The 11,420-nt window shown below is 41.9% G+C and overlaps 2 protein-coding genes across 2 annotated transcripts; one reads left to right on the top strand and one right to left on the bottom strand.

The window, feature by feature from the left end:
* The first annotated feature begins 2,892 nt into the window (after nucleotides 1-2,892).
* LOC112876096 lies at nucleotides 2,893-4,976 on the top strand. Its single transcript, XM_025940137.1, has 2 exons — nucleotides 2,893-3,612; nucleotides 4,651-4,976. The coding sequence occupies exon 1, from the start codon at nucleotides 3,062-3,064 to the stop codon at nucleotides 3,602-3,604; it is 543 nt and encodes a 180-aa protein (XP_025795922.1). The 5' UTR covers nucleotides 2,893-3,061; the 3' UTR covers nucleotides 3,605-3,612; nucleotides 4,651-4,976.
* Nucleotides 4,977-5,373: 397 nt separating this feature from the next.
* On the bottom strand, nucleotides 5,374-11,050 carry LOC112878078 (65-kDa microtubule-associated protein 6-like). Its single transcript, XM_025942478.1, has 12 exons — nucleotides 10,696-11,050; nucleotides 9,089-9,292; nucleotides 8,073-8,333; nucleotides 7,685-7,900; nucleotides 7,449-7,604; nucleotides 7,215-7,374; nucleotides 6,989-7,140; nucleotides 6,721-6,808; nucleotides 6,430-6,503; nucleotides 6,265-6,339; nucleotides 5,830-6,182; nucleotides 5,374-5,734 (listed from the first exon to the last, which is right to left on the bottom strand). The coding sequence occupies exons 1-11, from the start codon at nucleotides 10,792-10,794 to the stop codon at nucleotides 5,832-5,834; spliced, it is 1,836 nt and encodes a 611-aa protein (XP_025798263.1). The 5' UTR covers nucleotides 10,795-11,050; the 3' UTR covers nucleotides 5,374-5,734; nucleotides 5,830-5,831.
* Nucleotides 11,051-11,420: the final 370 nt, after the last annotated feature.

Genomic DNA, 11,420 nt, shown 5'->3' with positions numbered 1-11,420 from the left:
AGCCTGAAGACGCCGGCCGTCCTCTGCTCCTCCGGCCTATCTTTCTACCTTTACAGTCTTACAGAGGTGATGTATAATAGTACTCGTTTCCTTTTTTTCTTTTTGACTTGTTGCATGGCTTCCTTTTGCCTTGGTTAAGTCATACTCCAAAGACAGTAGACAGCTTCAGATTCATCGCTGTTAAAGTGTGACAGAAATACAAGACTCCTACGTTGTAAATCATATTGTCCGTGAACCTGAACTATTACTACGTCAAGCGCTTTCGATCCCAACTGTTCAGCGCTCATGTTGTTTGCAATCCATCACCATCCGTTTCCCTGTTTCGGAAGCCGTTCTGGTTTTGGAGGTGGAACTGCTTTTTGGTCTGCAGCCATGCGAAGAACCAGGGAAGGAAGAAGAGACAAAGCTCGCAAGCCGAGCAACAGCAGCATCAAAAGACGGAAGGAAGGGTCCAACTTGGGTACGCGCATGCCAGCCCGGCCGGCGCCACCGCCGTTCACAGCAATTGCGGCCCGGGCGTTCCCATGAGAACACCTTTAGAAACTCCTTTTGCTTTCAAAAGGTAGAATGTGTATGAGGACTGAATTGCAAAAAAAACAGAGATGTCCTCGTGTCCCGCACGAGAACGGGAAAGGAGAGGGTTGAGGGTTGACGTTCAAGCCACGGAGCGTGAGAACGAAGGGAAAGAAAGGGACGCCCAAACTCATTGGGACTGAACACCTAAGTAGCCTCCTGAGAAGAAACATGAAATTGAGTTCAACTACAAAGTTTTATTTTTGTTCTGTAGGCAAAAAGAACACGAGGTAGATTAAAATTACTCCAAACCAAATGACGGGCGGGACCGGTAAGAGGACCCACACCTCTGCATAGTCGTTGAGCTTGGTTAGGAAAAAAGTTGAGCAGCTATCCTTCGTTACAATAAGAATGTACAAAAGCTGAAGCAAAACTCAAATGCAGATTTTGAATTAGATTTTGTATCTTAATCATCATATTCGGGCCTGAGCTTACTTAGGCTTGCGAGCATGGGTCCAAGCTCGAGTAGCTTGCAAGCATTAAGCTCTTTTAACAACGAATACTATCGTACGGGCTCTCTAGCGCGGATCATGGCCACGAGCATTGGAGATGAGCACAGAGAAGGGTTGCCCTACATGGAGGAGGGTTGCTGGTATCAGGAAAGTCGCTGGTGGAGGAGGAATTGCTAGTGTTGGAGCGCGTATACATGATATGGTGATGATGTACTTAGCGTATGCGCATCTATACTATGTTTCACAAATTTTTTTCCTGAATAAGAGGTGCTGCGGAGAATGAAAAGAAAAGGAAGAAAGTGAGCTAGTTCTCTACGTTCATCAAAAGTTTCTTATTTCTCTTAACCATAACTACCTATTATTAGTCCTATGCAATGTAAAAGGAAAGAAAAGGTAAAAGCGAGCTTTCTTCTATACCAGCAAAACCATGAAAACAAACAAGTTCTAAACATGTGTACAGTTCCAAATGACAAAAAAGAAAGAGCTCATGTCCTATGTGTTCATCGGTCACCCATGCGAATTACTGATGCTACATATTGAATCGCTAAAGTTGTGGTCAATCTCTTCATTATAGCCGGCATAAAACATATGTCACCCTTTTTTTTTGGCTATTGAGGCTATATAGATTTTCGTGGTTAGTCATGTATAGACATTTTCACTCGTTTGAAAGTTGGATCATCTATAAGGACATTATTATTCCTTTTGTATCTATTGGTTTACATATTTTCCTTCTTCATTTGTCTTCCTCCACCATATGCTCTCCTGCATGGCTTTGCTGGCACATCGAGTTACCTGCGCGGGGATTTCTATTCATCGCACACGCGAACCCGCGCGGACGCAAAGGCTTGCCGGGTTGGTAGAGATCACATGCCTCGACTTGCGTGCACACACATCTTCAAACAAAAAACGCTCTATCTCACAAAGTGGTTATCCAAATTGATTTTTAATTCCACCGTTATATTTCTTATGACAAGATCTTCAAAACTAGACCATACTTGATTATATTTAAATAATACTTTTTTAAAAATATTTTTATTTGTTCTGGAACAATTTCTATCTTTGGAATATTTTTTATCTTATATCATAATATTTTATTTTATTCTAGAATAATTTCTATCTTTGAAATAATTTTTATCTCCAACGGACTTGTGCGATGATACAGCTGCTAGTCGCACGTGATATGAATATAGGTGCGGTTCTCACTTGTGTGCATTACCGCTAGTGCAGTTCACATTCCCTTTCATGCCACATCCACTTACCATCGGTATTTAACTCAAGCTTCGATGTGCTTGCCAAAATGAGAAAACAAAAATAAAAATAGAACCTTAACGTATGACTACCATAAAGTTAGATTTATTCCTTTTTCCAATTTACTCAGCAACCCGAAGTTTTTTTAATATACAAATGCCCGGGAAAGGCATCTAGGTTAATGCCTCAATAAAATAGATAAACTCTATCGGTCTCTATGTTTAATCAAGAGTTGAGGAATATAAGAATAATTTACTGGCACCATAAGTGAATAGCTCTTACAAGTAGGGATGCAAGATTATAATAGTATATCATTTTAGTTTATTTCTCCTCCTAAATTAATTATGCTTCTAGTTCATTTTATTAAATTTTTAGATCAATCCACTAAACCAAAATAAATATAACTTGCACCACTACCTACAGTAGACCAGCTGGAACTTGGGTTATTCGCCAAAAGAAACTAAGGCTAAGTTTTAGCAGATTCAGGCCACAATTTCCGTGTAATGGAAATGTGTCCTCGATTAAAAAAAGCCACAATTTCATATGTATGACGAGCGGGACCCAACTGTTGACATGTCAAATCCCAATCGACCTTGCAAACATCAGCAACCTTCTAGAAGTCTCTATTCTTCCCCAGAACCCAACCGAAGGTACCCCTCCCCTTCCATGCCCGATGCCCCGCATCGCCGGACAAAGAGCTCCCCGGTGCCACGCCGCCGCCCCACGGCACTAGCGCGAGCACCTTAGCGGCATCCAAGAATCTGCAAGCCCACCCGTCGCCTGCCGCCATGTTCGGCGTCGTCTTCCCGGACCACACCTTCCCCCTCGACGCCACCGCCTTCGCGCAGGTGGCGCCCAACTCCTGGCTCCTCGACCTCTCCACGCTCGCGCTCGCCGCCGTGCCGCGTTCCGCGGTCGTATTCCTGCTCCCGGCCGCCGCGGCCGCGCTGCCGCCCGGCAAGGCCGTCGCCGTCTACTTCCAGGCCGCCGCCAATCGCCCCTTCGCGTTCCTGGGGGCGCTCGGCGCAACGCGTCCCTCGGCTAGCTTCTCGCTCCCGGAGGCCGGCGACGAGCCGGAGCCTGCTGTAGGCCCCGCTAAGCTGGGCGTCGCAGTAGAGGATGCGGCAGCGCTGCCGCCGCCCCCCGACGAGCAGCGCGCCGAGCGCGTCGCGCTCCGCGTCGGCGAGAACTTGTTCAACTTCATGCAGTCGTTCTGCGGCGCCGACGGCGGCAAGCTGGTGGTGCCCACGGACATCCTGGACCGGTGGTTCCGCAAGTTCCAGGAGCGGGCCAAGAAGGATCCCACGTACCTCAAAAGCTTCGACTTTTGAGAGCAAAGGTATTGCATCCCTGTAATTCATTGTGATCCACGGTCTTGGGTTCCGGTTGGTGCGAATTGCTTCCCTTAGAAGGTGAATCATGTTATGTGATCTCGATAGATTGTGCCTGTTCGGCTGTTCCATTGCAGTAGGATATTGAATGGTGTCACCTAGTAGTTTCAGATAGTGATCTAACAGGTTTTGAAAAAGGGAATATGTATACTTTTATGTCATTGGTTTTATATCATTGGGAACATGGTTTTCCTGTATCAGCAACAAGTTCAACCTGGTCTATTATTATTAAATGGCCTTCTATATTGGTAGCCTGCTGGCGTGTGCAGTCATCTTAATGTTAGAATCAATGTGACTTCTTGATATTGTTTCGATGTAGCAATACCTGTTGTATTGACAGCAAGCTCACACGCCCTAAATAATCATTTAATGAGGATATGTATTTAAGTTAGATCTACCATTGCTTAGAGCCCTGAGTAATCATTGTGAAGTTACTTGGAGTAATATCTATTGGAAGAAAATGTGTAATGAGTCCATGCATTTGCAGATTTCTGGAACTATGCGGTTTCAGGAACTATGCACTTTCTACGATTCTACTTGGTTATGTAATAGTAGTGATTTGGTGTTCAGATATGACTCCCTTCATCACCTTAGCCTTACCAGTCGGTTTTGCTCACCTATCCATTGCCGCTTGCTTGTTAGTAAGGCGTTATTTGTTGGATTCTTGTTAGAATTTGGCCTAAGAATCAACAACAACTGCACCATTTCAGTTCAACTTCTGTGAAGTGGACTAGTAGTGGTGATCAAGCATCTCCATTTATCTAAATAAAATTAAAGGTATCTAGTTTTAATAAAAAGCAACTGGTTGCCGAGCTTTCGCCTATTGACAAGCTGGATTGTACAATTCCAGTTTGGTGGATTATCATGGCACATACCGCATAGCATATATCCCCCTTTTCTCCTTCATTGATTATGAAACTATTTGTTTTAGTATTGCTTACTGAATGATTAACTTCTTTATCATTTTGTTGCATGCTATTTTGCAGGTACCATGCGCATGTGGGAAGAACGTATTCAATAGCAGAGTTTTATTCCTTATCTAGGCCCTCCTATATGTTTGTACACAAGGTTAGGCTGTGTTTTAGGGGCTACACTGAATCAAGGTGCATATGCAGCTTCTCTCTTGTAGTCGAGAAGGGCAACGACACCAAAAGCAACTAATAGGTTGGATGGTGGTGCTATAAGTGCTTCCACCTGAACGAGAAGTCTTGCCGGCAACTTGTACAAAAACACTTCTGATGATTCTGCTTGGAATATCAGTAATTTGGATAATTTTTGGGAAACCCAAGGCCAAGGCGGATGTGATAAACCATCTTTCCCTCGTTTCTCTTTGCGTTTCCATGTTTTTTTACTCGGTTTCATTTGCCGTGAGCTATTAATTTCTTTTGCCTTTGCCGTGAGCTATTAATTTCTTTTGCCGTCGGTACTAGCCGATGTTGATCATGACAAAATTTGGATGTCAAAAAGTCTAGGGATAGTAATCACCTTTGAACTATCAACCCATCCTGCTACTGAAGATCTGGGTACCTTAGAATCAAATGAAGGGTAACATGGAGATCCATGTGCTCGATTTGCTGCCTATGTGAACTGAGATCCAACAGGCAAGACACTTCTTTCTCTGACAAAAAGATGGGCGTTGGATTCCCTCATTCCCATAAAGCACACCAGCTGTGATCCAATAGATAAGAGCACACATGCTGCAGTCTGTCAGGCTGAAATGCAACATTCTTTTCGACAAAAAATCAAGCCTTTCTTCACATGCAAAACAAAATATCTGAGCTGTAGTACAGAACTCCAAGAGGGGGATGAGGGGGAGGGGAAAGAGAACACACAGCACGAAACAATTACATTGCACAGCTTATCCCATTCACACGTTTCCTAACCAAACGACTTGCCTAAATTTGGAGATAGAGCAAAACCATGAACGTTAGAAATTATATCTACAATCAATTTCACCTAAATTTTGTCACAACCTGTCGTCACTCATCAGCAATGTTAACAGCTACCACACACTGGTCCAATCTTGAGGCTACCCATCCTTGTCACCAAGAAATCTCTTCCCTAACCAACCTGAAACCAATTGAAAACCAGGATCAGCATTCAGCAAAGCTTCTAGCCATGAAACATCATGGAGACCACTGCAAAAAAACTCTCAGAGGTCTCACACTTAATGCAAATACAATGGCGAATCAGGCTCCGAGCCGCTAATGGAGGCGAAGGATGACATGCTATCCTCCTTGGAAACCGCTGAGAAGTTCAGTGGTGCTGCTGTCAGACGCCTATTCTCCTTGAAGTAGTTGTTGTACCGCCCAGAATATGAGCGTGGGGTTAGAAGCTCCGGTGTCGCACTGCCAGCTGAAACTCGGCGGGGCACTGGGGTCATGAATCCAGTGCCATTTCCATTTGAATGGTGGTTGCTCATCCTTCTATTGAAGCTGTTTGTCTTTCTTGGACTAGGTTTAGACCCGAAAATCAACTCCTTCTCCCTAAGCAATAAACTCTGCAGCTTCTTCTGGTCCTGTAATAAAGATTTAGTCAGTAATTATATATGCAAGAGTTCTTGGGGTTGCAGTGGCAAAAGGAGGGATATTAATTTTTACCCGACAGCGTCTCTTGTCTTCCTCCCTTTGTGCCCTTCTGAGTTTTTGCTCTTCCAAAATGGCAACCAAACGAACCTTCACACACAAATTCAATATCCCCTTACTATATAGAACAGAACTACCCAACCGGATTCATCATAGTGGTTAATTAGATCTGCAACTTACTCCGTCATATAAAAATGGCACATTTCTTTCATCCTCCCATGCGAAAGTTTTGGCTATCAAGTTGTCAATCATAGCTGCAGAAAAAAGAGCAGTTTATGATCATTCTACATACCAAGTAAGCAGATTTATATAGGAAAAGTCAAGTAGTTTGAGTTAGCAGTACATCAGCAGAGTTACACCGACAATTTTGTATCTCAAATTCCTAGATTAGATCCCACTGATACTTCCAGGATGCACCAGCATGTCCAACTGAAGTTAATAGTATTAGTAGCTGGGGAAAAGAAGACTCACTTGGAATTTTTTGGACAAGTATCCTTGCCTTTTCTGCACGCTTGAGATTCAAGTGGGCACCCCTGCCAGCACTATACCTATTATCATCCTGCAGAAGGACACAGGTAAACATGGAAAATGTCATTAAGAAAGTAAATTATACTGAGATGCAAATTATATTTTGTTAAGCCAATCTGAATGTCCAATATTAACATGTCAACAGAGGGAAAAGGCTGAAACCGAATTCAATGGATGCACCCTAATCTTTTAACGAAGAAAAGAATCTTACTTGGTTATATTCCTCAAGCCAAGTCTCTTCATCACAAGCCGATAGCCATTTATCCACTCTCTCCATGATATCTTTCCTTGTTAAGGACTCTTCATTTGCTTTTGCTATTTGTACTTCAATGCTGGAAAGGAGTTCGCAAGGATCTACTAAACCTGAATGTGGAATGTTCTTAGATTATTCAAAAATTGACCATCAGCAAGTTCCAGTTTTGTGTCAGCACACATACCAGAATCTATCAATGCAATGATCTTCTCTGGTGCTGTGTTCATATCAGGCTCCATATGTGCATTTCTGCAGACGTCTTCTAGTTCTAACCTCTTCTTGAGAACAAGCTCCTTCATTCTACTAGCTTTTTGTTTAGTTAGCCTTTCGACTTCCTCTTCTGTCTAAAGAATCCAATAATAGTAATATTGAGAATTGAATCATCTTGTAAATAAATAATTATCTCACAGATGGTTACCTCCTGAATTGTCTCCAATGACAGAATGCCAGGAGAAGTTATCTCTTCCTCAGAAGATCCAAGAACAGCAGTTACTTTGGCAAATTGTCTCCTCTCTTGTTCAGCTGACTCCATGAGATTCCATAATTTGTGAAGTTTTTCCACAATCTCTTGCAACTGAACAATTGACCAAATAGTTAGAGAAGCTAACAAAACAAAAAAGAGCAACCAACCCCAGTTCTACGCCAAGGAATCACCTTCAAAACTCTAGTCTTCTTTTCTGCTTTGAGCTTCAGGATAGTCTGAGTAAGACCTTCAAGGGTGCTATCACTGATATTTGTTGAATTTTCTGAGTTGGTCCCATGCAAACTTGGATGCACCTCTTTTACAGTCTCTGAAAAATCCATCCCAAGCACCGCACATAGGCCGTGTACTTCATCCACATATACGAAGACTTTCTGAAGGCGATCAGACTGAACAAAAAAAAAGGAAAGGAGAGAATTAATTTTCTTTGACTTATATAGCATAACCAAGAAAGAGATTAGTTACTGTTAAAGAATTTCGATGGGTCAACCTATATATATATAAAATATTGAACCAAAGAAAGTTCCACAAATAAACATTTCAAGCTAAGATCACTCCTACCTTTTCCTTCTGTAGATTTCGCAATTGCATTTGAAGATCAGAAATTCTTCTGGTCGATAAGTCATGATCATCACTAAGTTGTTTGACACAAGCATCATAGTTCTGATAACCGTGATCAGAAATTTGTGCTTTTATCTTCTCAATTTGAGATTGCACATTTGAGATCTGTTTGATTCTTTCTTCTTTCTTTGCCCTAAGCTCTTCCAACAGAGGTGTCACTGCAGCAAGTTGATCTTTCAATGATGTGCGCTTTTCATCCACCTACAAATGAATATCTCACATGACCAAAAAAAAGAGAAAAATACATGCTGGTTTACTTTGGATTATACAATGATGTCAGCCACAAGTTTTGTTTCCTATGGAAAGTAAACATGAATGTTCATGATTCTCAAACATATGTCATTTAGTATCTAGGATACATAAAAACACAACACTATAGCTTTGTTGGGAATTGGGATGCTTTTATTTTATCCTAACATTCAACAAGTACTTCTTTTGGCTGTGTCTGATGCATGTAGAAGCTGTGGGTCAGAAGATCCCAAGGCATTGGCACTAAACAAGTATGTTCCATACTACACCTTATGTAGCCAAAAGAAAAATCCTACATGTACCATCCCAGTAGGATTAAATTATAAGAAAGAACCATATTCAATAATTCTTCAACTGACTACATGGTTCACAGTTACAAATATTCTATTAAAAAAATGGGTTCCACAATCTAACTGTACCCATCTGACATGACTATGCAACAACCGAATGACTCAGCTGCCCATGTCACTATGCTATGTTTTCATCATTAACTGAAAAAAGACAGCCGACCCGTATAATACCATCTATTCCACACAAGGTGCTGCATGACGTCGACAATGATTTCATTACTTGTTCTAAACAATGGACCTTTTGCAGCTTGATAGGCAAACCAAAACTGAGAATTACATGAAAAGCGACAGCATATGAAGGTCAATAGGCTAAACACTTGAGAAAGAGGCGAAAATATAAACTATGACAAAATATACCTTAAATCGTGTGGTGTTTTCCCCTATAGAAGCAACTAGAGCTTTAAGCTCTGCTTCTTTGGCCATCAATGACTGACGGAGCTGAGCTCTCTCGGCACTGGCACTATCTACCTTTCGACGGTACACATGCATGCACTCTGTTTCAAGTTCAAGGAACATTCGATCTTTATCTTGTTCACGCTCCCCAATCTCTGTCCATATTTGCTAAAACAAATTTCATCTGTCAGATGATCAAACAAGATGGAAAAATATATAAAAAATAAACATCATTTATTGAATGTGGAAAAATGTATAAAAACAAACATCATTTATTGAATATATTCGAACTCTATTAATAAGAATAAGAAAATATCTGCAAGCCCCCGAACACCATTTAAGATCACTACATGCAACTTAAAACAAAAAAATATGATGAATGCCTCTAAGCTCATTTGAATGTATTTATTTGATAAGTAAAGGAATGTTTTCTTAAGCAGGATGAATGGAGTTATTTTTCATAGACATCATGGCATATCTCTATTAACAATGTTGCCACGGAACGGAACTTATGAAATGGGACATAGGAACCAACAAAAGATGTGCCCGGTGGTGACTCAATGAACAAACAGCCTGGTTACATGCACCCAAAATAAAATAAAAGACATGTTTAGAACTATGGAGCATACAAATAAACTTCCATGAGATAACATGGAAATGCGATTTGGCATTCTCTAACAGGTCCCTCTTCTCTGGATAGCATTGCTGTCATAAAACTAGTTTTGTTATAGAAAAAGTTAATTCAGTTACGCAGAACTTCTGAAAAAGTGGGAACATCACATTAGTTTTCCCTAGTTGCACGACATCAGAGAGTTCTATAATAAGAAGTACTGACCCATGAATTACAAATCCAATTTTGAGCGCAGCTGTTGCTATTATATTAGTAATAAAATGAATGATTTAAGAATCCGAATGAATACCAGCGTAACAGTATATTCCTCTTTCTCATTATATGTCAGCCAGTGGCATACTACGAACGCTCCTAATTACCATCGAAAATTACAGCATTGATGCCATATTGCTATTTCAAGCATTCTTTGTTCTCCAAATCCATACGTCCTTCGAACAATTATAATCAGCGGAAAGAAGTACATATATGTATTCCCTTTGCTTCTTAATAAGAAACACAGAAAGCGAGACGAAGACTTGACAATCAATCGAAGGTTGCGCCTTCAAAGCTCAAATGAAGAAAGCTGCAAGCAGCTGAAGCAACAAATTTCCAACTGTTTCTCTCAAAATCGTGGCATCTCTTCAAAGGAAAGCCACCTTTTTGGGGAGGGGAAGAGAGGGGAAGAGGACAGAGGGTGACAGAAGCAGTAGGGCTGACGAAAGAATTCAACCTCTGCGCAAAATTTGCACTTGTTTTGAAGAACGGTGGCAATATCAGAATCTCAAAATGGCTAAAAATCTGCAACTTTTGTTCCTTCAAAAGAAAAATAAAATCGGTAACTTTCTCTGAAACAAGGAAGCATTTCATTCGGTCGTTCCCGAATCATCATACATACGATTGCCAAATGATTCGAAGGACCAAAACAAACTAAAGCACACCTCCTTCTCGGGGAGAAACGCACCTCGAGCTCGCGCAGAAGCGCGCCGCACGGCGTGTCGAAGCTGCCGCTGGCCCGCACCGCCTTGTCCAGGCCATAACCGGCCATGACCATCTCGCCCATCTCCTCTCCCGCTTCCCTCTCCCCCGCGCAAGGAGAGAGAAGAAGCAACTGGAAGCAAAGGAGGCACCTTTCTAGTGCCCCTCACTCTCCCTCCTCTTCCCTCCTTGTCCTTGCTTCTTGCTCTTGTACCAATGGCAAGGACTCCCAACTCCAATGCCGCTTGACAACCACCCTGGTTCCAGGGAGAGAAGGGAAGAGAGAGGCGGAGAGATGGGCAGCGGTGGTTGCCTGGTTATATATGGATCTCACTCGAAAGTTGGCAACGGAAAGGGAAGAAAACGGGGGGTGAAAAGGGCGAGAGGTAGGAGAAGGGGAGGGGAGTTCCTTGTGAATAGCCAAAAGTTACTGGCTTGTTTTTTGGCTGTAATAGGAGCTGGCCAACAAAAACTGCTGCTTTTCTTGATGCGGTTTGGGAACTGGTTGCCGCAAGGTTTGCTCTTTTCTGCTTGGTTTTTCAGAAGTCTTATGTCAGCAGGATGTGGTGACAAGATCTGAATTTTTGTGAAGTAAATAGCCAGGGTTATCTCTACTACTACTTACCGCTCATTGTTCTATTGTCCACCTAATTAAAGATTTACAAATCTTAAATTAATTTGAGTTACAGATAAAAGACTTATGCTTCATCA

This window comes from Panicum hallii, chromosome 9 (assembly GCF_002211085.1).
Source record: "Panicum hallii strain FIL2 chromosome 9, PHallii_v3.1, whole genome shotgun sequence".
Lineage (NCBI taxonomy): Eukaryota > Viridiplantae > Streptophyta > Magnoliopsida > Poales > Poaceae > Panicum > Panicum hallii.
The sequence above is the reverse complement of the archived record's forward strand: the minus strand, read 5'-3'. Positions and strand labels throughout refer to the sequence as shown.

What these genes read in the sequence shown, in the direction of transcription:
- LOC112876096 (XM_025940137.1), top strand. Translation starts at nt 3,062, where the DNA reads ATGTTCGGCGTCGTCTTCCCGGACCACACCTTCCCCCTCGACGCCACC.
- LOC112878078 (XM_025942478.1), bottom strand. Translation starts at nt 10,794, where the DNA reads ATGGGCGAGATGGTCATGGCCGGTTATGGCCTGGACAAGGCGGTGCGG. An exon ending in GAAATCTACAGAAGGAAAAG is followed by an intron (nt 7,901 to 8,072) that starts GTAGGAGTGATC and finishes TTTTTTGTTCAG; the next exon opens with TCTGATCGCCTTCAGAAAGT. An exon ending in GGCTTGAGGAATATAACCAA is followed by an intron (nt 6,809 to 6,988) that starts GTAAGATTCTTT and finishes GTCCTTCTGCAG; the next exon opens with GATGATAATAGGTATAGTGC.